Below are 19,889 nucleotides of genomic sequence, written 5' to 3' on the forward strand. Positions count from 1 at the left end.
TGGAGAAGTTATGTTCTTCCTGTTTTATGGATGACAGATTTATGAGATTTATTTTAGCAAAATGAAATTCAAGGCACATAGGAAGTCTGTGGCAGGGATATTGCTAGAACTAATTTGCAGATGACACAAAGGTTGACAGAGCTGTTTTACAGAGCAATTTGGAATATATGATAAGATAAACCATTCAAACAAAATGTTTTTTAGTACTGCCAAGTATGCAAGATCACATGTGCAGGTTATGTCTACAAAGTGGAAGACTATTCTGTAAAGAAGTTTGAAAAGCATTTTTCAGGGTGAGGTCATAGTGGGTAACCATTTCAATCTGGGCTTCCAGTGCTATTCAGATGTTAAAAAAAATTATAGGGGCTCGATGTGTTGAATTTTATCATAATTTTATCATGAAAAAATTGGGAGATGATCTGGTTATGGTAGGTCAGTATCTTTGTGAGGGTAGGGAAGATACCGGAGGGATTTCCAAGATAGAGGACAAAACTGTAAGAGATGCAAGTGCTGGAGAATAAATCCAGATAAATTCAAATTTAAAAATATATAATTTTTTCAATGAAAATAGAATTCATCATTTAAACAAGCTTCTAGGGAGAGAGTCGAGTTCACCACCACTATCTCCATACATAGACTTTTCTGGAAAATGTTCTTGTTTCTCAAGTTACTAGCCTCAGTGAAGGGATGACTGAATAAAATAAGGCTGATGTTATACAAGTGGTGAGACTCTATGAGGTAATGATCTTTTTTTTTGCCTTAAAATATATGTAACTGCTTGTACAGGTATTTGTCAATTGTTGATTGAACTTGTTTATTTCTGTGCTGAAGCCTAGAAATTATATTAAGCCTTCAGTGCATCCTACTGCCCACTGCTGGACTGCGGCCTCAGAAATTTACATGGGCTGTAAAGAAGGATATGTTTTGGCAATTGATGCTGAGACATGCAGTGTTTCTGTTCTTCAACAAAAACCTCTGCCTGGTAAGAAATAGCTGCATTGTGTGTTTTATTCAAGTAGGGAGGAAAGTGAATAGGTGAAAGCTTTTTTTGCTTGCTTCTGTTCTCCTATTGTGTACCTTACAGAAACTGTAAAGCTATATTGTAGAACCATATTTCTTTTATTAGTATGATAAACATTTGAGAATGTCTTGTGAACTTCTGTGTGGGTTTCTTTAGCACCTAATAAATGGCTTTCATTTTTCTTTGGCAAAAAAAGAGAACAAGCTCTAAACACATCAAAACTGATACAAGGAACAATAGTTCCAGGAGCCCATATCTTATGAACCAGTCCTACTAGATTAACATTAAACTATTAATATACCAGCTATACACAGTCTTTTTACTGTTAGTTAAGTACCAATAATTTATTTTGCATGAAATATTGGATTGTCCTCATTTGGTATGTTAAATAATGTTAGAACAGATCTTTGAAGACTCATGATGAGTCTTCAAACAACAAAACTGAATTTAATGTAATGTTGCTTAATAGAATTCCTTAAGGTCTGCTCTTACATAAACTATTTTCTAATGAAAACAAGGCTGTAAAGACTATCAGGCTTTACTGCAGAAAGTATGAAGCACAGAGCATGAACAGAAGATGTCTTTGGCTTCAAACAACGAAATCTGCTTTTAATTTCTTCTAGAATCGGAGGACTCAGTACATGTCCCTCAGATTGACTGCAACTTGCCGAGGCAATTTGTCTGCCCTATATATATATTCCCGCCTGTCTTTTTTCATGGGGACCTTTGGCAGGCTAGTGACTGACTAAAGTTTTCTGGCAACAGCAGCCCATTCCATGCCTTCTTTTTTCTGGGAATCCTGAGGTCTCTCCTGTGCTGCCTGCCACATGTTACCCTTCTGTGCCCATTCAGAGGGCTCCCAAGATGGAGGAGAGTGAGACACAGCTGGCATAAAGTGTTCTGGCAATGGCAACATGTACCTTATCATCCTTTGCAGGGATCAGTCCTACTGTGCACATGAAGTTCACTAGTTCAGTCAGGTCTAAAAGGAGTACTGGAATATGCCTCTCCCTAGCACTAGAGCTGGGTAATACCTTGTTGTACACCAGCATAGAACTGTTTCTCTAATAAACACTGAATCAGTGTTAAGAGACAGGCTGGTGATAATCTTGTTTTCTTCTTTTGCCATGTAATACATTATTTTTTTAAGCTGCAGCAAGTATCCCTGCCTTCCCCGAAGTACTGTATCTCTGCTCAGTTTTGATCGTTAACACAGAAACAGAAGGCTGCTCTTAAAAAACCCAACAAACCCGCAATATTTCTCTGCTTTTGAAATTTTCAGAGTTTTAAGTTTACCAGTTGGAAGTCATCAACAAATAAAAAGCTGAGGTGTGACCAGAAATGTTTTTGCCAGTTCAGTAGAAGGCAACAAGAATATTTGCCATTCAGGCTTTTCCTTGGCCTATATATTCTTCTTTGAGTCCTGTCCTAAAACTGTGTAACAAAATTGTCTATATTCATATTGTACTGAAGCATCTCCTTAATTTAAAACATACTGCAATCTGTATCTATTTAGCAGAATGCTTAAGTGCATGTCCAATTTTAAGCATGTGCTAAATTCCTGTTACGGTGTTACAAACAGAATCATAAGCAACCACACCATTTCACTTGGGCATTTTTTTCAGACTGACTGAAGTTTCCTTTGTAAGTACATCAAATAAAAAAAATAATGGTTAGAAATAACAATACCAGAACTTAGCACTAGAAGATAGATAAATCTGCATCTGTACCACTCTCCATGCCAAGTATTGCTATCTCCCTTTTACAGCTGTAAGGTGAATCACAGAAGGAAGAAGCCTGCTCTGTTACGTAAGTGACAGAAATGGTGGATATTGGGCAAGAATGCACATTTTTGATTCAGTATACTGAACCTGGCCTTTTTTCAGTAGACTGGAATACAACTGACTTTTATTGCAATATTGACATATAAACAAAGTTGATGTTATAAATTGTTTTCTTTTGTGCAGAATACATGCGTAAAATATCGGACGTGGTGTCATATGTTCGTAGAGAAGTACAGAAAAAGAAAGGTATTTCCATGTTCAAATCAAGCTAATAGATTTTTAGGCAGCACCAGTGATGTCTGGGAGTAATAATATGTGAGTGCAGCTGGAAGCCACTGGTTAGAAAAACTGAGCTCACATTGGCCTCTGCAAGACACATTGATGGCAATCTTTTATATGTTTACATGACAAATGATTAATAGGTTTTGTACTAATAGATAGCCAAATGAATAGCCTCAGGAGACACAGTGGCAGTTAAATAATTTCTGTTCATTCTAATTTAAATTGGAATAAGTGATGCTAGAATAGGTTCCCTACTGCTTAGTTTTAGTAACTTTTTTTAGAACTGCAATCACTTGTAATTTGGTTGAGTTAGGATTTAGGGGTTTGTTTTGAACACTTTGTTTTGGGCTCCACAGTACAAAAAAAGATATATTCACATAATGGATGAAGTTCAGCACAGGGCCACAAAGTTTATTGCAGAGTCTAAGTACATGATATACAAAGATGGGCTAAGAGAACTATGTTCAGCCTGGAGAAAAGGAAATGGGGGATTTTAGTATTGCTTCAGCTACCTAATGAAAGGTTACAGAGAAGGTGCAATCAGACAGGCAAAGGACACAGTTTGCTTCAACGGAAATTTTGCATAGATATTAGGAAAAAAATACTTTCACAGTGAAGGTAATCAGACATTGGGAGAAGTTGCCCAGAGAAGCTGTGGAATTTCTGTTCTTGGGTATATTCAGACCTCAGCTGGTTATGACTCTGGACAACATGATCTAACTTTGAAATTGGTTCTGAGTTTGAAGTTGGCTCTGTGCTGAGTGGGAGGTTGGATCAGAGGATTTCTAGGGTCCCTTCCAACCTAAATGACTCTATGATTCTGTTATTGACAAACTTTAATGTGGCTATTTAGCAGCCTTTACAAAATCAAATGATTTCTCAAATTAATTTCTAGTTCATCAGACCACAGTAGTACTGTCACTTGAAATTATGTATACCAACCTTCTCATTCATTATCACAGCAGAAAGTCCAAAAAATATATAGCCCATGGAGCCTTTTTACTCACAAATAGGAAATCATCCCAGATTTGAAGTTGAGACGCATTGTTGCAATAAATTAAATTTGATATTTTATGTTGGTTTTGTGCTCTCAGGTAGCAAACCAAAGGATCTGCAAAAACCAGTTTTATTTGCCATGGCATTTTGTAATGAGGGACTGTACGCAGCTGGAAGTGTAAGGCATCCTTTATGCTTTTAACTTGCTCTAATTGTGTGAAAATCATCATTCAGATGGAGTATATTTGCAGAGTTCACTGCAAAGACAAGAGTTAGAAAAAAGTGGAGGGCTGCAGAACTATAAAGGTCGTCTCTGGTGTTGTATATATTTTCTTTGTTAAGACTTGAGACAAGAAATCGGAAGGGAGCAAGGTGGGAAGAGATTCCGTACAATCCTATTTTTAACAAAAGACCAAGAGTATTTTAGAGGAACAGAAAAGAAAGATGGACAAAAAAGAGGAAAGGAGAGAAAACGGCCAATAGAACTGCCAAATTGTTTTGTGCAAGATCTAACTCAATATTTAATCCAAACTGACAATGCCATTGTACATTACTGCTTAAGAGCAGGACAAATTCTTATACCGTCTCAAAAAACCCAGTATGGAATCTTAAGTATTAACTGATGAGAGAGTCTGTTGTTATCAAACCTGGACTGTTACTAAGACTTGTATTAAAGAACACCTTCATTTTTCAATAGATTTATTATCCAGGGTAAGAGTAATCTGGATTTAAACATAATAAAGGCAAATGAGACCATTAGTGATGGGATACAGTTAAACACTGTTACTTTAGAGATTTTCAGAAGTTCTTGCAGTTCGGTTTGCCAGAGTGGGCTAGGATAAGTGATGTAGACCTGATGTGGACTTGTACTTTTCTGTGCAGGAGGGCATCTTATTCTTTTATCACATCAAAGATCTGCAGTATGAGATGAAAATCTGCGCTGATATCTTACAACCCATATCCAGCCTCATATTCTCTCCTAATTACACCGTACTTCTGCTTGTCACTGACCAGGTACGTCATTTGAGATAATAGTGTTATGTAATGGGATGTTCCTGTGATTCTTTATGTGTATGCTGATACTGCTAGTACGAAATGTCTGTAATGTAATCACGCAAGTCAACAAATTATTTCAGAGGTGAACGTAGTCCATCTTGTGTTTTTAATGAAAGATTGGAAAGATTTTTAATGAAGCACAGAACAATTGTCTCCTACAGATGGTGGATTATAAAGTACCTAATGCTGAGATTTCCCAACAGAAATACTTGTGTGTGTACAGTGGAGTACATGTTCAGGGTCTGGCTATGCAGTAGAGTTGTTCTGTGCATGTACTCGAATTTGTCTGGCAACCCAGTCCAAGATCCTTCTTTGACCAGCCTGATGTCCAGAAATCTTACACAAGGGTCCCAAATCCTCAAATTCCACCCATTTATCCAGACCTTTAATAATTTATATTGGCATTTTTAAAGCTCTTCAAATATTTTTGAAATGTATGTGTATGTGTGTGAGGAGGTTCTGGGTTCAGGACAGCAGTGCAATGGTAACTCTGGTCACACTCTCTCTGATTTTATTCTCCTTTTGTAAAATGAGTAGAGAAATTCTAAAATCTTTGTCCATATTAGTTATGCATTGTTTCTAAGAGGCGTTGAGATCTTTAGATAAAAACATCTCTTAAAGCTTAAGATTTATGATTTGTGTTTTATCTTGTTTTAGAATATTTATTGATTCCTGGAGTAGCATGAAATAGGATGTTTTTAAATTATTTTATTAAAGCAATTTTGAGAAACAAAACTTCTTGAAAATATGACTAAAATGAACTAACCTGATCTTCAGCTACTGTAAGTTAATATAATCCACTAAATTCAGCTGAGTATTACTGGGTACTTTTAACCTCAGTTTAGAGTCAAATATAAAACTTTAAAGAATGAAGCTCAGAAAGATGGGTATTTTTTGTTGAAGTCTTTGAAAGCTTTTAATGAAAAGTTTCATAGCCCAGTGATGGATTATTTCTTTTTATTTGTCAGGGGACAGTCTATACTTACAAACCTGCCCACAGTGGAGAAGCTGTCAAACTCTTGGATGCATGCAGCAGTTATTTTCTGGCAGCTGATTTTCTTACTCCAGGGAACACCTACTGTGTGGTAAGAAATGGTATTCCTTCTTATATATAATAGTGGGTCTTTTCAGGTAACCAATATGTTGCTAAAGCACAAAATCAAAAGCCTTGAAGAGATTGGGACTGTTCTGATATGTTACAGTTGTGTAACTTCTCATTAAGGAAGTAAATGGCATTAATTCAGGTATGGACTATAAAAGGGTCAGAATTTGCCCTAGAATGCAGGGTGGGTAATTCACAGGCTGCTAAAATGTCATATTGGTTCTGCTGTTGATTTGTGTGACTCACTGTAGTTCAGGAACATGGCTGAGCAAAAGGTGGATTCAATTCAGACAACAGATGTTGGAACAAGAATTTCCTACTGATCTTTCCAGCCTTCAGCACAAATTGGAACAGCCTGAGAGGTGCTTCTGTCCTGGCTCCAGGGACAAAGAAGGCCTTTACTCATGGATCTGTCCGTTCTCAGAAATTCCTTGTTTTCCTCCTATGTCTTTGACTCCTGCAAGACATATATTTTAGCCAGCAAGTCTGATGCATCTCTAGGCTGTGAATTCTTCAGGCCAGCCTAGGAACCCTGGGGTCTTAATCAGTTGGGTTTGCTCAATCTGTTTGCTTCTCCTTAGCATGGGAATGATAAATTTTACCTGACTCTGAATGAGTAATGTGAGGGTTGATTGATCTCTAGCCATACTTTATTGTGGAATTATAAAATTGCCTGGATATAAGAAGAACTCAAGCACCATTATGATATGCATAATTTTTCATGTGAGGAAACAAGACCTCACCTTAAGCCCTTTCCTATGCAAAGAAAACTACAAGCAGGCTTTTCTATTGCTAGCTGAATAGTGGGAGTGCTAATATTGATCAAGCTTGCCTGTTTTGCTCTAGACTGTCTCATTCTGCTTAAAGACCATTCCTGTAGTTGCAGCAATTCACAAAAATTATTAAACATTTTCCTTAGGTAGGTGTACCTTGCAGCAACTGGACTTAAAGGAAAAGCAAGATAATTCCAAGCAAAACTAGTAACCCTTGATCTGCTATGCTCAGACATTAGTTGAATTTATATTCTATAGAAGATCACTAGTCACTTCCACAGACTATTTGGTTATTCCACCCTCTTTTGACTATGTTTTTCTCTGTTCAACAGTCTGTAACAATTTCAGGTGAAGTACAAGTTTGGTTCCTGGAAGATGGAACTTGCCTCAGCAAGCTGAACCTTGATATTGAGGTACATGTAACCAGGAGCTTATATAGTGACTGATACTTAATATTTTCTTTAATATTTTTCAGTTCATAGCATAATATTCTACAGATTTGGATCAACCAGTGTCAAGGAAAGCTCAGTAGTGTCTTTGAACAACCCATGAAAGAGATTTAAAAAAGATCATCTTTCAGAATGTTTCCTTGAACTAATCATGTATTTAACTCAGCCATAAAGCAGAGAAAACATTTCAACTTAATGTCCTAGTGATATGTCTTTAAGCATATATTTGTAAAGAACAATCTACATTTTTATGATATTACTTTATTCAATTTTTATTCAGTTCAGTGTCAGAACTGAAAGGAGAAGTTTCAGTTGTATAAAAACTAAATGCCTTGACTGATCTGAAAAACAGGTTTTAGGAATTGAGTTGATAAAAGTATTTCAAACTGCTAAAGCTTTGTCCTGATTTAAGATGCATTCAAACCCTGAAATCTGACATAGTGAGAAAAAAAATCCCCTTCTATAACAGCTGTACATATAACAGTGCACTCACTGTTTTATTTAGGTGGAAGTTCTTTCACTTAAAATCTGGATAGTGGATATAATGTTTTTTTTTCTGAGGAGTGCAGAATTAGCTTTTGATATGTAGATACAGAGCATAGGTAAAAATGCCTACGATGTCTCTAAAATAATTTCTTTGTTTAAAAAAAAGTTTTTTAGATAAACCACTTGGGGTTTCTTCTGCAAATTTTAGGGACTTTTAAATAGTAAAAGAAATTGCATACTAACATATAATGTAATATATAAAAAGATATGGAGCTATTAAGTATCTTTTACTTCTCAACTAGGCAACTGCTATGGCTTGCTGTCCCTCTTCCAACAGTGTTGCTGTAGGGACCAAAAGAGGTCAAATCTATTTCCTTGATGTTACCAAAGTTGAAGCTCCACGCGTTGTTCACCGAATTTTTCTTTCCAAATTTCCAGTGCTGTCTTTGCAGTAAGTATGTAGTAACAAGGGCAGGAATATTGTCAATTTGTTGCTTGAGTAATGCTGTTAGTTGAACAAAAAAAATTGAAGTTTTTATTCTAAAAATAACAAAGTAAAATATTTTAACAGCTTCAATTTTTTCTAAGATATTCTGAATTGCTTGCAAGAGAAGTAGTAGCAGGATTTATATGAGAGAAATATAATTTTAAGAAGGTTTAACTGAGCACTGAAGGTACTGATGTATAAGATCCTTTCTGACAGATCACCATATGCAGTAATTATGCACAATTCCATGTATCTGAACTTAGAGGGTTATTTCTCACTGAATATAAGTTTGAGATTTTGTGAAGTCAAGTTTAAGCCTTTTGGTCATCCCTTCTTTTATGGTGGAGTTTTGTTACCATTGTTAATTATCCATTTGCTTACAGTTCCAGAATTTACCAGTCCTCCTGTAATTAGCTTTAGTGATCTAAAAGGCTTTTTTTGTTTTTTTAGTTGCTTTTTTTCAATTATTGAAAAATCTGAGAGTATTTTACTCCTACTTTTTAAAAAATAGAATGGATTTTGAACTGTTAAACTTTAATATAAATCTGCTTGTTATTTGGAGACTCAGATATGATCTCTTTTCACAGTTATCTAAGATAAAATATTAAAAATAGATACAGAAAGCAACTGATTCAAAGTCAAATCAATGTAAACAGACATGCCTATTCAAAATAATATCAAAATCTGTATAGTAGGGGTTTTTTTAAAAAAGTGAGCTTCAGAGAAAGATTTAATAAACTTGTTAACATAGACTGCTATGGAGTATCATTAGCTTTAGATTGACCACCCACTCAGTTAGAAATTGCACTCATAGCACTGGACTTTATATCAGGCCCTAACCCTGTAAACCTAGAAGCTGAAATTTCTGTTGCCTTTATGCCCTCAATGAAGTCAGCAGAGTTATGGGAGTGGAATTATTTGATGCTTTTTATTGACTGTATTGAACTGTTTTCTACTTGGATTTATATTTTACCTAGTTATGATCAGAGTGGCCAGTTCCTCATTGCTAGAGCTACAGAAGGACATATCTTTATTCTAGATGCCCGGCCTTCAAAATTATTCCAAGTTCTTGGATATGTAGGTAATATATGTAACATTAATTACATTGTGTTTTCACTATGTCCTGTATTTTAAGTATACTTGCTGGTCAGACTAAGCCACTCTCCTTCATTCTACTTATTTTTTAGGAGGACTAAACATATTCTTCCCACCTGTTTCCCAACGATATTTTGTCCTGGCCAATCTTCCCCCCCCCCCCCCCCCCTGTAATTTTAGTTAGCAAATGCACCAATATTACTTTTCTTCCAGGGCACGTATAAGTCACAGGGAAGAGAATGGATTAGCTGACCAACTGATCACAACTCCAGCACAAAAGTAATAGTCCTGGCAAAGAACTTAAGACCTTTGTGGCTCACCATAGGAGAACTTAGGCTAAAAAACTGTAGGTCATGATAGCTGGGTGCAATCTCCTGTTACAGATGTCTGCCCCAGACATCTTTAACATGGGGACTGCTGGAATTGTCAGCTTTGCTGGTTGATACTGAAGAATAAAAAATGATGGAATTTTAACTCACAAAAAAAATTCTTCTGAAATTTGTAAATTTGTTTATGCAGTCTCTCAATTCCAATAACATTATACTTACAAATCACATCTGTGCGTATAGATCTTCGTCATAATTTTAAGTATAAAGGACGTTATTTTATAATTTTAATTGGTTTGACAAATATAGAATTACATCTCCTTAGATAATTTTTAGAATTTGTCTGATCATGTTCTCATCGTCTGGCTGGCTTCTGAGAGGAGACAGCCTCAAAATTGCTACAATTCAAGATGGATGTAAACTCAGATTTGAATGTTTAATGTAATAATAACACTCTGGTGCTTAGCATTCTCAGCACCCGATGCCTCATGCTGAAGTTGTGTGCATGCAGCACTTTCTGAAACCAGGTTGTGGCTTGTCTGACATTTTATACAAGTTCAAAACTGTGTGGTTGAGCTGAGATGTATTCTGAACAGGTATCTCGTTTTGTTTCACATGGTACCTTAGTAAAAACAATGTTACCATGCTTCAGTAACAATTTGTATTGGTGTTCCCTACCTGCTTCAGTGTTGGCAGATGACGTGCTGGATCTTTCTGTAGTTTCTGACTTCAAGAATGACTTGGTTGAAGTGGTCATACTTCTTAATGTAGCAGAGGTCCAGCGAGCAAGACTGGAAATTTTTTGTCTATCTTCAGCGCTCGCAACAGGTAAGAATTGACATATACACTATGTGATATTTTTCTAAGGCAAGAACATATTATTGCCATCCCTTAACACAAGATACTAACAATCTTAATCTCTTTCTTCATCTCATCTGTACATTCCCTGGGGACACCATTTCTCATACAGCAGTCTGTAGACTTATAGTCAGCTGAATCACTTTGGCAGAAAGACTGTGATAGTTTGAGGGAAAGCCAAGGAAGGAAGGAGAGAAGTCATTCACTTGCAGAATCACAAAGCCACCACTTTACTACTACTGCTGGTTGTTGTTTTTGTTGTTATTGTTGTTATTATTATTAACTACTGTGGAGGCAATGCCCAAAGCCAGCCACAAAGAAGCCTTGGACTTGGCATCACCCATATGCAGACTAGCATATCAGGTGCTGAAAGTGGAATCAATCCCACCAGCCTCTTCAAAGAATTATTATAGGTATATAATAGCTCATTAGGAAAAGGTTAAAGGTTGATATATCTCAAAAAATAATCATTCCCTGTCTTTGTTATAGCTTTTCTATATAAAAGCACCACGGAAAAATTCCATGGTATTTAAAAAATATTAACTTGAATCCCAATAAGGAATGTTACAGAGAAACATTCTATGAAAAAAAAACGGCACTATGAGGAAAAAGGGAGAATTAAGGAGACTTAAGAATGGCGTACCTCCATTCACCTTCTGGAAATCTGGCCCTGTGTATCTGCAGTGTGTAATGTACATATTGGGACATCACAGTTAGAATCTCTTCATAATCTGGAAGTAAAATGAAGGGAACCTGTTAGTCTTTCACTAAATTGGGTAACCCATGCTAAATTCTCAAATACTGTTCATGATTTGTTTTATATATGCCATCTTCACTGTGAAACAACTCAGTAATTTGTTTGTGTCATTCAGGACACAGTTATAATATTACAGCATTTTAGAAGTACTATAAGCAACAAAAAATGGACCTGAGTGTCATGAGTGATCACAGACCTTTTAATTGTGTCTGATATTCTAGGAATATCTAAAATTGATATTCTAGGAATGCATTGATTTGGGGCACTTTCTGGAATCAGCTAGAAAACTAATTCAGTTGTCGTGAAAGGGCTTAAATGCATTAACTTAACTAAGGCACAGTGCAGGCTAATGCGCTTGGTGTCCTCACCATGCAGCCAGCACAGGACAAGCTTCGTTGGCAGTGGCACCACGCACTTCCAGTTTTATGTCTCTTCCACCTAAGAATTGCCAAATTAATATAGTTTGAGGTTTCAGTGACATCTTCTATCTGTCACATTACAGCAAAAGGCAGCCTGTGTTCATTGTTTACATCATTCTAATTTTCATATCATTTTACTCACATCATATGCAATTGAATTACTAACAAAGCCTTTTGTGGAGAAAACTTCTGTAAAACTGTTAGTAAGCCTAGTGTCAGATTTTTCTAGTTATTTACATTTAATTTTTAAAAGGCCTTACAATTTACAAACTTTTTTAAAAAGGAGTTTTCAATGACGTTAGTATTTTCTTTAAATATTCAGTAACGTTGGGCTTCTTTTTGTGCCTATTTTTAGACTTATAAAATGGTGCTTGATTTTCAAAGTTGCTGAAGATCTACAGTTATTGCATCAGTCTTAATTTCAGGCGTCTCTTTAAAGCTCAAATTAAGGAACCAAAAAGAATAAAATGCTCTTTTGAACATGTGAACTTAAGTGTTTTAACCAATAACCACCCATGCTGTGTGTACTTCATGGCGGAGATGCCTAAAAAAGTTCTAGATGAAGGCAATGATGACATGAACCTCCATGCAAACTAATTACACTGCTTAGATAATACCCAAGAAGCAGGGTAAATTAGTGTATACAAATTGTCACATCACTGGGGTTAAACTGTTTCTAGTACTTATTCAGAGCTAGTAGAGCTATCTTTCTGCTTCACTGCAGTGTGCCACATCAGCACAACCCACAGAGTTAGTGTTAAAGCTAGGTATCTTAATTCCCAGTCTCCTCCTTGAAAACTCACGTCATGCTCACTCCTTGCTGAGATTGGTTTTCATAATTGATAGGTGAAGCACCTGCATTAGTAGTAGTAATGCCTCTTCCTCCCTGTTTCTTTTTTCAATCTTTTAGATAATGATAAGTATGTTAATGAACAAGGAATGCTTAATGCTAGTGCCATTAAAAAGGAGCAATATGACCTGGATTACCCTTTGAGCTCAGCAGTCAGATTGAAGGATAACATTGTGTATGGCTACTGTACCTGTGCACCTTTCATCTGTAAATACCATCTCTCTGAGGAGGTAATTCTCTGAAGCTGCTTTATTTTGGGTGGTGGTTAAATACCAGCAAACAAAAGCTGTAGATGAAGTGAATAAAGCAGGATATTATTTTAAAGAAATCCTCTCTGCACTAAAAATACGTACTCCATCCATAAGCATCAACCTTCAGTATCCTACCACCTGCTCAGAAACCTGGCAAAAGCAATCTCCTTGTTCTATTACAGAGAAAGCCAAATATTGGTTCCTAAAACTCATACAGCTTGCAGGCACCTCACATGTAGCTTCTTTATTGGAGCTGTGCTTTTGCGCAGTCTGCTGAGTAACCTGAATATCCAGCTATTGAAGGAACTGAGCCAATGTGAGCCTATGACTCTAAGATGCAACTGCAAACCCAGCCCAGCCCTGCCTCGCAATGAAGTAGTGGGGGCTTCAGGAAGCCACTGTCATTGCCTGCTGATGAACTGGAGCTCTCTGCAGCTCATAGGTCTCCCTCAGTTTAAGAGTCAGGTCACACAAGAAGGTGAATTCCAAAGGTGAGCATTCCTCCTTGCCAAGTCCCATACTTTCTGAGCCAAGAAACTCCGGGCCAAAACATACTGAATACAGACCCTTTTGAAGAGGTGAGCAGATCAGCAGCATAACAATGGTACTATTTCCTGAACTCAGTAATGCAACAACATTTTAAATTGCAACGCATGTGATAACCCACAAAGCTCTCATTAGTCTTCCCAAAATGGCATAGATATTTCCATCATCTGAACTGCTGCTAACATTTTGTTTGTTTGGCAGAATATGTTGGAAGATCCATCAGTATTTTTGTCAGAAAAGAGGACTCCTAGCAATCAGTTTGGGTCAGGTTTCCTCTGTTTATCACCCAACAGCCGGTGGCTGGCGTCAGCAGCAAAGGATGGTGTTTTGTTCATCTATCATACTTTTACTATGGTAGGTAGGCATTCAGGCACAGGCTTTGTTTGGTTTACATGAGAAAGAGGTGTGAAAGCTACTTTCTTTCACTGTAAGCTTTTCTTCACTTGAATATAAGGTGTTCCAGAAAAATTTATGTTGAACATGAACTGACATAGCATCATACAGTACAGTTTATAATGAATGTGTATACGATCATACAAACTACTTGCTTTCTCCTCCAGTAAATCTTAGAGTAGATAATTTTACTACTCTTCTTTATCTCCTGAAAAATCAATATACTACAAACTTGGCCCATGTATAGTCAAAAATTTTAAACTCATTAATCCTAGTCTTTTATGTACTTTGTATTGACATTTTGGATCGACTTTTATCTAAAAAGCATAATTTACAGACACATTCCATTAGAAAAATGTATTTGCTGATACTGCTTCTATGACTTTTCTAGGATATACTTGCTCAAAAGCATTGCCACTCATATGAAGGAGGGGGAATCAGATCCATGGTATTTTCACTGGATGGCAAATTCATCCTTGTTAATGGCAAAAATGATGGTGCCCTGGTGTGTCTGAAATGGAAGTATGTATAAAGTGGCAGACCAATATTGATGGTGTAAATTCTTGTATCCTGACAGACTAATTTTTGCATCTACTTGTGATTCTAGACTTCCTTTTTGTTAGTTTCAAAGTAAGGAGAAGAATTGGATAGAAAGAAAATCACTCATCTTTAGAGGCAGTCTCCTAGTTCATGAAAAGTCTTGTACTTCGGGTATGGTTGCAATACAAGATACAGAGTATCTTCTGATAAGTATTAGCCATAGTGAGCTGCTTCTCACTCTCAAATAAACCATCTGAAAGGGGCTCTCTGGGGTTGTAAGGGATGTAATCTCATGAGATACTATTTTAACTCAGTGATTAGGAGACATCGCAGCTTTAATGGGAATTCAACTGTGGCTACAGAGAGCTCTTAGCAGACATTAGGAGTAAGAGAGTTGAAACTACAGCTTACAGTATAACAAATGTTCAGGTAGATGCATAGATTAAACATGACTCCTCCATAGCAATATTTCTTAATCTGGGTAATCCATCTTTCAGAATTTAATTCTGTGGAAGCTTCGCTTAATTATGCAATTCTAGAACTCAAACAATATTGAATCATATGTAAAATATTGAATAGGCATTTTTAAGCAACTTAATAATTGTGTTATAAAGAATATTTAATACTTCATCATTTTCCATAATACACAAAAAAATACATCAGTACCCTTTCTGTTAACTAGGAAGCTAAAGAAAATGGAAATTAAGGAAGCTGCTTTTCACTGGCAATCTCTTCTTGCTATACTGAACAAGTCTACTTCGAATGAAAATATTGTTTTAAAATCTATGGCAGAATGGCAGTTTGACCCAGAATCCACACTGGAATCACTTCCAGAAGAGAAATTTAAGGTGTTTTCTTTATTTTTATGGGGAAAAAAGTTTGATCATTATCCTAAAATTACACATGATAAAACCTGTCCTCAAAACAAACTCTGATCCTTTTGTAAAAGTAGAATAATACTCCTGAGGATAGGCTGAATATGCTTAATTATTAATTTGTGGAATAGTATTATCAAGGAAATGGAATAGTTATGGGAAGATGACGTTCACATCTTCAATTTCACTTGGTTTCTTCAGCCACAGAAAACTCTGTGAAAGTCAGTTTCTCCTCATGTTATGTGTCATTCCCAGTGTGATGTTACTGCTATACATTGTGTGTTACTAGTCGTATATTTTTCTGTTGAAATCAAGCAAAGCAGTGATTACAGAGATTAGTACAGTCAGCCCGTTTGAGTCAAAAGGCTTTGCCTAATAGCAAGGTTTGCAGGATCAAATCTGGGGACTGGTTAGGGAATAAAAGTTTTGTAACACTCCCTGGAATTTGGTGGTGGTGGTGTTGCTTCTAATGTGAGTCAATTTTTTATTTCATTTCTGTCCCTCTTTCATTTTCCTTAAGTACCTGAGATGGACGTTTATATCCTTAATTTCAGGAGGTGCCACTTAAATCTTCCAATGTAGAGGTGACAGAAGAAGATGGAAATGTCACCAGTTTGTATTCAGCCAGTACCAATGACATGACATGGATAGGTCAGAAAATAAAGAAGGTACTTTCATAGAAACATTCATTTCTATTAATCAAAGCCAGAGTTTTCAAGAGTCAGTAGTGATTTGGGGTGCCAAATTATATGCTGTAAAGGAATCTAGTTTCTAAAGCTTTTCTAACATTTGGACCTCTCTTTAAGGCATTGTGATCTAGACTTTTAGAACTCCTAGGTCAAGGTTATAAACACATCAGAGAAGGTACCTAACACAATAGAAGCTCTGAAGACCAAAAAGCCACTTCTACACAAGGAGTAAACTAAAGAAAAATTGCCAGAGAAATTGGCTTCCTTTAGAAACTTATAAAGACTTTTTTCTTCTAAATGTCAAAAAGTTACACAGAAGATTATTACCAGAAACCAAGCAAGTGCTCTCTTCTTCGCAAGGGCCAGAATAACAAATTCCACAGCACTGATAAATCAATACTCAACAATATGACATTAATTACAAAACTGCTGAGGTTTATTTCAGGTTAAGGTTGAGGTATGTTATGTAACCAAAGTTTTTTATAAGTAAAAGTGCATCAAAGATCTGTCTACAGAGAGGAGATGTAGCGCTTTGTGAGCCTGGAAACTGCTATGTTAGTGTTAGTATAGATTATTTTTTTCCCAGAAATATGAATTTATGGATGCTAGGAGGTTCTTTCTGATATGAGCCAGAGCTGTGTATTTGTCCAGCTTTTGAGGTTCAATGATAGGACAAAGCAAAATATCATTGCTTTCTGGGTGATCTCAGGAGTGACTTTCCAAATTATGATACAGTTTCACAAGTGGCTCAAGTCAATCTAAGACATAGTGCCACTGAAAGTGGCATCTTCTCCATCGCTCTCCCGGACAGGTATTCCTGTTTCTGCTTTGATGCTGGCACTCATGCTTTTGTGTCTCTATTGGGATTTTTTTGGCAAATCCATGTGACTGTGCATACATGAGTACTACATGACTGTTAGTATCAGCTAGGGACAGGTGATGAGAAGCAAAGGTTGAAGGGCAGCAATGTGGTCCTAGGTTGTTTTAAGCTGCTCATTAATGTCCTAAGAGACTTGCACCTGACTTTTAGAGGATGGAGTCCAATGTCAGAATGATACACCCCTTCCTTTCAATCAATAGGCATCATCCTACTTAAAGTTGTAAACTTATTTGAGAAAGCAAATTCCAGAGGTGCAGACTAATTGCAAAATTTTCCCTCAGAGATGAATTGGCAAGGGGCAAAGAAAATTTAACAGCTTCCAGAATGAGTAAAAGATGTTATTTCACTTGTGTCTTTAAATATCCCACTGGAAATGCTTAGTGACAATGAAAAATCTAAGGAATATAAAACACTTAACAAATTCTAGGAGCAGGCTTTACTCAGTTCAATGTGTCTGTAATCATTGCACTTGTAATTACTTCTTTCTTTAATATTTTCTTTCTTTTATGTGCTATTGCTGTACAACCAGTTTACAACATGACCTGGTTGTACAATCTTTTTTCTCTTGAGCAATTCTAAGAATCATCCTATTGAATTAGTATTATGTCTGTTTCAGTTATTAATCCCTTTGGAGTTTTGTTTTCTGTACAGATAATGTTCCTTTAGATTATTTAAATCTTTTTTTCTCTTCTTGTCTATTTTTGTCTTTCAACAATATATTTGTTGTATGTCAGGTCATTAGAGAAGAGACTCAGAGGTTTGCTAACCAGAAGAAAGAGCTGCAAATGGGAATTAAAAAGCTGCGTAAAACTGTGAGTTTCTTAAAAGGGTAATGGCTCAGTTTACCAGTTTTGTTTACAAGTACACTTCCTCTATGGCTGTCAGCTCTAGCGCTCAGTTACATTTTTGTCATAAACTCTGAGCAGACAGGTAATAAAGAGATGTGCTTCTTCAGGGACTATATGCTGAACCTGCCAGGAACTGTCTGCTTCTCAGTTTCCTTTGCTCCAAATAAATATTTTTGTACCACCATTATACCGTGAGCAATCTATCCCCTCAGCAGGCCAGTTTCTGCCTGTCTAACAACCTTCCATTACAGAAACTACTGTCCTCTCCTCTTCCTTCTGTTTCCCTCCATAAAAACTGCTATCTGCAAGAGTATAAGGCAGAGGGTCACCTAGAGCAGTCTGCCCAGGACCATGTCCAGACAGATTTTGATTATCTCCAAGGATGGAGACTACATGACCTCTCTGGGCAACCTGTTCCAGTACTCAGTCACCCTCACAGTAAAAAAGTGTTTCCTGATGTTTGGGCGGAACCTCTTGTGTTTCACTTTGTGCCCATTGCCTCTGGTCCTGTCACTGGGCACCACTGAAAAAAGCCTGGCTCCACCCTCTTAGCACCCTCCATTCAGGTATATACGTTGATGAGATTCCCCCTAAGCCATTTCTTTTTTAGGCTCAGCAGTCCCCGTTCTCTCAGCCTTTCCTCATATGAGAAATGCTCCAGTCCCATAATCACCTTCATTGGACTCTCTCCAGTATGTCCATGTCTCTCGCCTCCCTCAACCTGCTAGCAACAGTCTCAATATAGCTCAGGATACCGCTAGCCTTTTTTGCTGCAAGGGCACGTTGCTGGCTCATGTTCAACTTGGTGTCCACCAGGACCCCCAGCTACTTTTCTGCAAAGTTGTTTTCCAGTTGCTCAGCACCCAGCATGTCCTGGTGTATGGGGCTGTTCCTACCCAGGTACAGGAGTTTGCACTTCCCTTTGTTGAACTCTATGAGATAGATAACTCAATAAAGTGATAACAACTTAATGAAGTGCTCAGAACTAGGTGCAGGAATTTGCAGTTCCCTTTGTTGAACTGCATGAGATAGATAACAACTTAATAAAGTGATAACAACTTAATAAAGTTCTCAGAACCAGAGAATAAAGAATTGTGTACTACAGGTTCTTAGAAAGTTTACACAACTTCACATATAACATCCAAATCAACTTTAAGAGAAAGATGAAATATATTCACATAGTACTTTCTGTCACTAGCTACAGGCAGGACATTCTACCAATTACCATGAAGTGGTTAAAAGTGGAGGCAATTAAAATAATTTTTGCTGTTATTAAGTTCTATAGTGTTAAAAATAGCATTTCCTCTATTCACATTCAAATTACTTTTTATTCCTTATACTTATTTTAAAAAAACAGATTCAGAAAATGATGCATGAAAATGAACAGGTGCCAGACATTGAGAAACTGGAGCAGCAGGAGTTCAACCTGGATATAGAAGAACAGGAAAGAGCACAAGCAAAGGCTGAACGAGAAGTGGCCAGGGTATGATAGAATGGGGGGAGAACATTTTAAAACTAGCAGTGAAAAGGAGAAAGAATGATTGAAGAACAGAGGATGATCTCAAAGTTGCTGTTCACTGCTGAGAAGCAGGAAAACTTAAAAGTGTTTAAAGTCACTTTATGAAGCAGGTGAAGGTGCTGATGCAGACATTGCCAGTTGGAATATGATCTATGCCAGAAACTATAAATCTGACACTGTGGCCTTGGGCACCTTGCTGAAGTTCTAGAATGCTTTTCTTCACATATAAAATGATGCCTTTCAGTAGTATGCAATATAGTTTTTGGAGAAGATAGCTGCGATAGTCTAAGATGATGAAATATTGGTAATTCATTTCATTTGTTAGGTTTCTTTCAATAGACTCAATACAAATTGCCCATATCTTGTTATTTTGCACCACACCTTGTTGTTTTCTTTTCTGTATCTTGAAAGGTGAGGAAGGAGATTGAGATGGAGAATTTAGCCAACTGCTATTTGCAGGATGTTATCAAACATGAATGCTGGGATGCTATGTGTGTAAAAGGACGTGCAGTTAAGGTAACCTCTGCTTTCTAATTAATTTTCTGTAGTAGTTTATTGATTCCTTAAGGTACGGACAAAATAAATAGAAGTATAACACATTTCTGAT

At 36.8% G+C, this 19,889-nt stretch overlaps 1 protein-coding gene across 1 annotated transcript in view; it reads left to right on the top strand.

Moving 5' to 3' along the window:
* CFAP43 (cilia and flagella associated protein 43) overlaps window positions 1–19,889 on the top strand; it is a 49,847-nt gene that overhangs the window by 12,878 nt on the left and 17,080 nt on the right. Inside the window, exons 6-22 of the mRNA XM_075506581.1 lie at window positions 832–982; window positions 2,989–3,051; window positions 4,182–4,261; window positions 4,966–5,097; window positions 6,108–6,224; window positions 7,347–7,427; window positions 8,252–8,400; window positions 9,414–9,517; window positions 10,545–10,685; window positions 12,802–12,971; window positions 13,740–13,892; window positions 14,323–14,453; window positions 15,154–15,319; window positions 15,901–16,014; window positions 17,650–17,727; window positions 19,121–19,246; window positions 19,694–19,798. Of these exons, the coding sequence (XP_075362696.1) occupies window positions 832–982; window positions 2,989–3,051; window positions 4,182–4,261; window positions 4,966–5,097; window positions 6,108–6,224; window positions 7,347–7,427; window positions 8,252–8,400; window positions 9,414–9,517; window positions 10,545–10,685; window positions 12,802–12,971; window positions 13,740–13,892; window positions 14,323–14,453; window positions 15,154–15,319; window positions 15,901–16,014; window positions 17,650–17,727; window positions 19,121–19,246; window positions 19,694–19,798 (2,061 nt within the window). The remainder of the gene's footprint in view (window positions 1–831; window positions 983–2,988; window positions 3,052–4,181; window positions 4,262–4,965; window positions 5,098–6,107; window positions 6,225–7,346; window positions 7,428–8,251; window positions 8,401–9,413; window positions 9,518–10,544; window positions 10,686–12,801; window positions 12,972–13,739; window positions 13,893–14,322; window positions 14,454–15,153; window positions 15,320–15,900; window positions 16,015–17,649; window positions 17,728–19,120; window positions 19,247–19,693; window positions 19,799–19,889) is intronic.

Source organism: Mycteria americana, chromosome 6 (genome assembly GCF_035582795.1).
Source record: "Mycteria americana isolate JAX WOST 10 ecotype Jacksonville Zoo and Gardens chromosome 6, USCA_MyAme_1.0, whole genome shotgun sequence".
In the NCBI taxonomy this organism is placed as follows: domain Eukaryota; kingdom Metazoa; phylum Chordata; class Aves; order Ciconiiformes; family Ciconiidae; genus Mycteria; species Mycteria americana.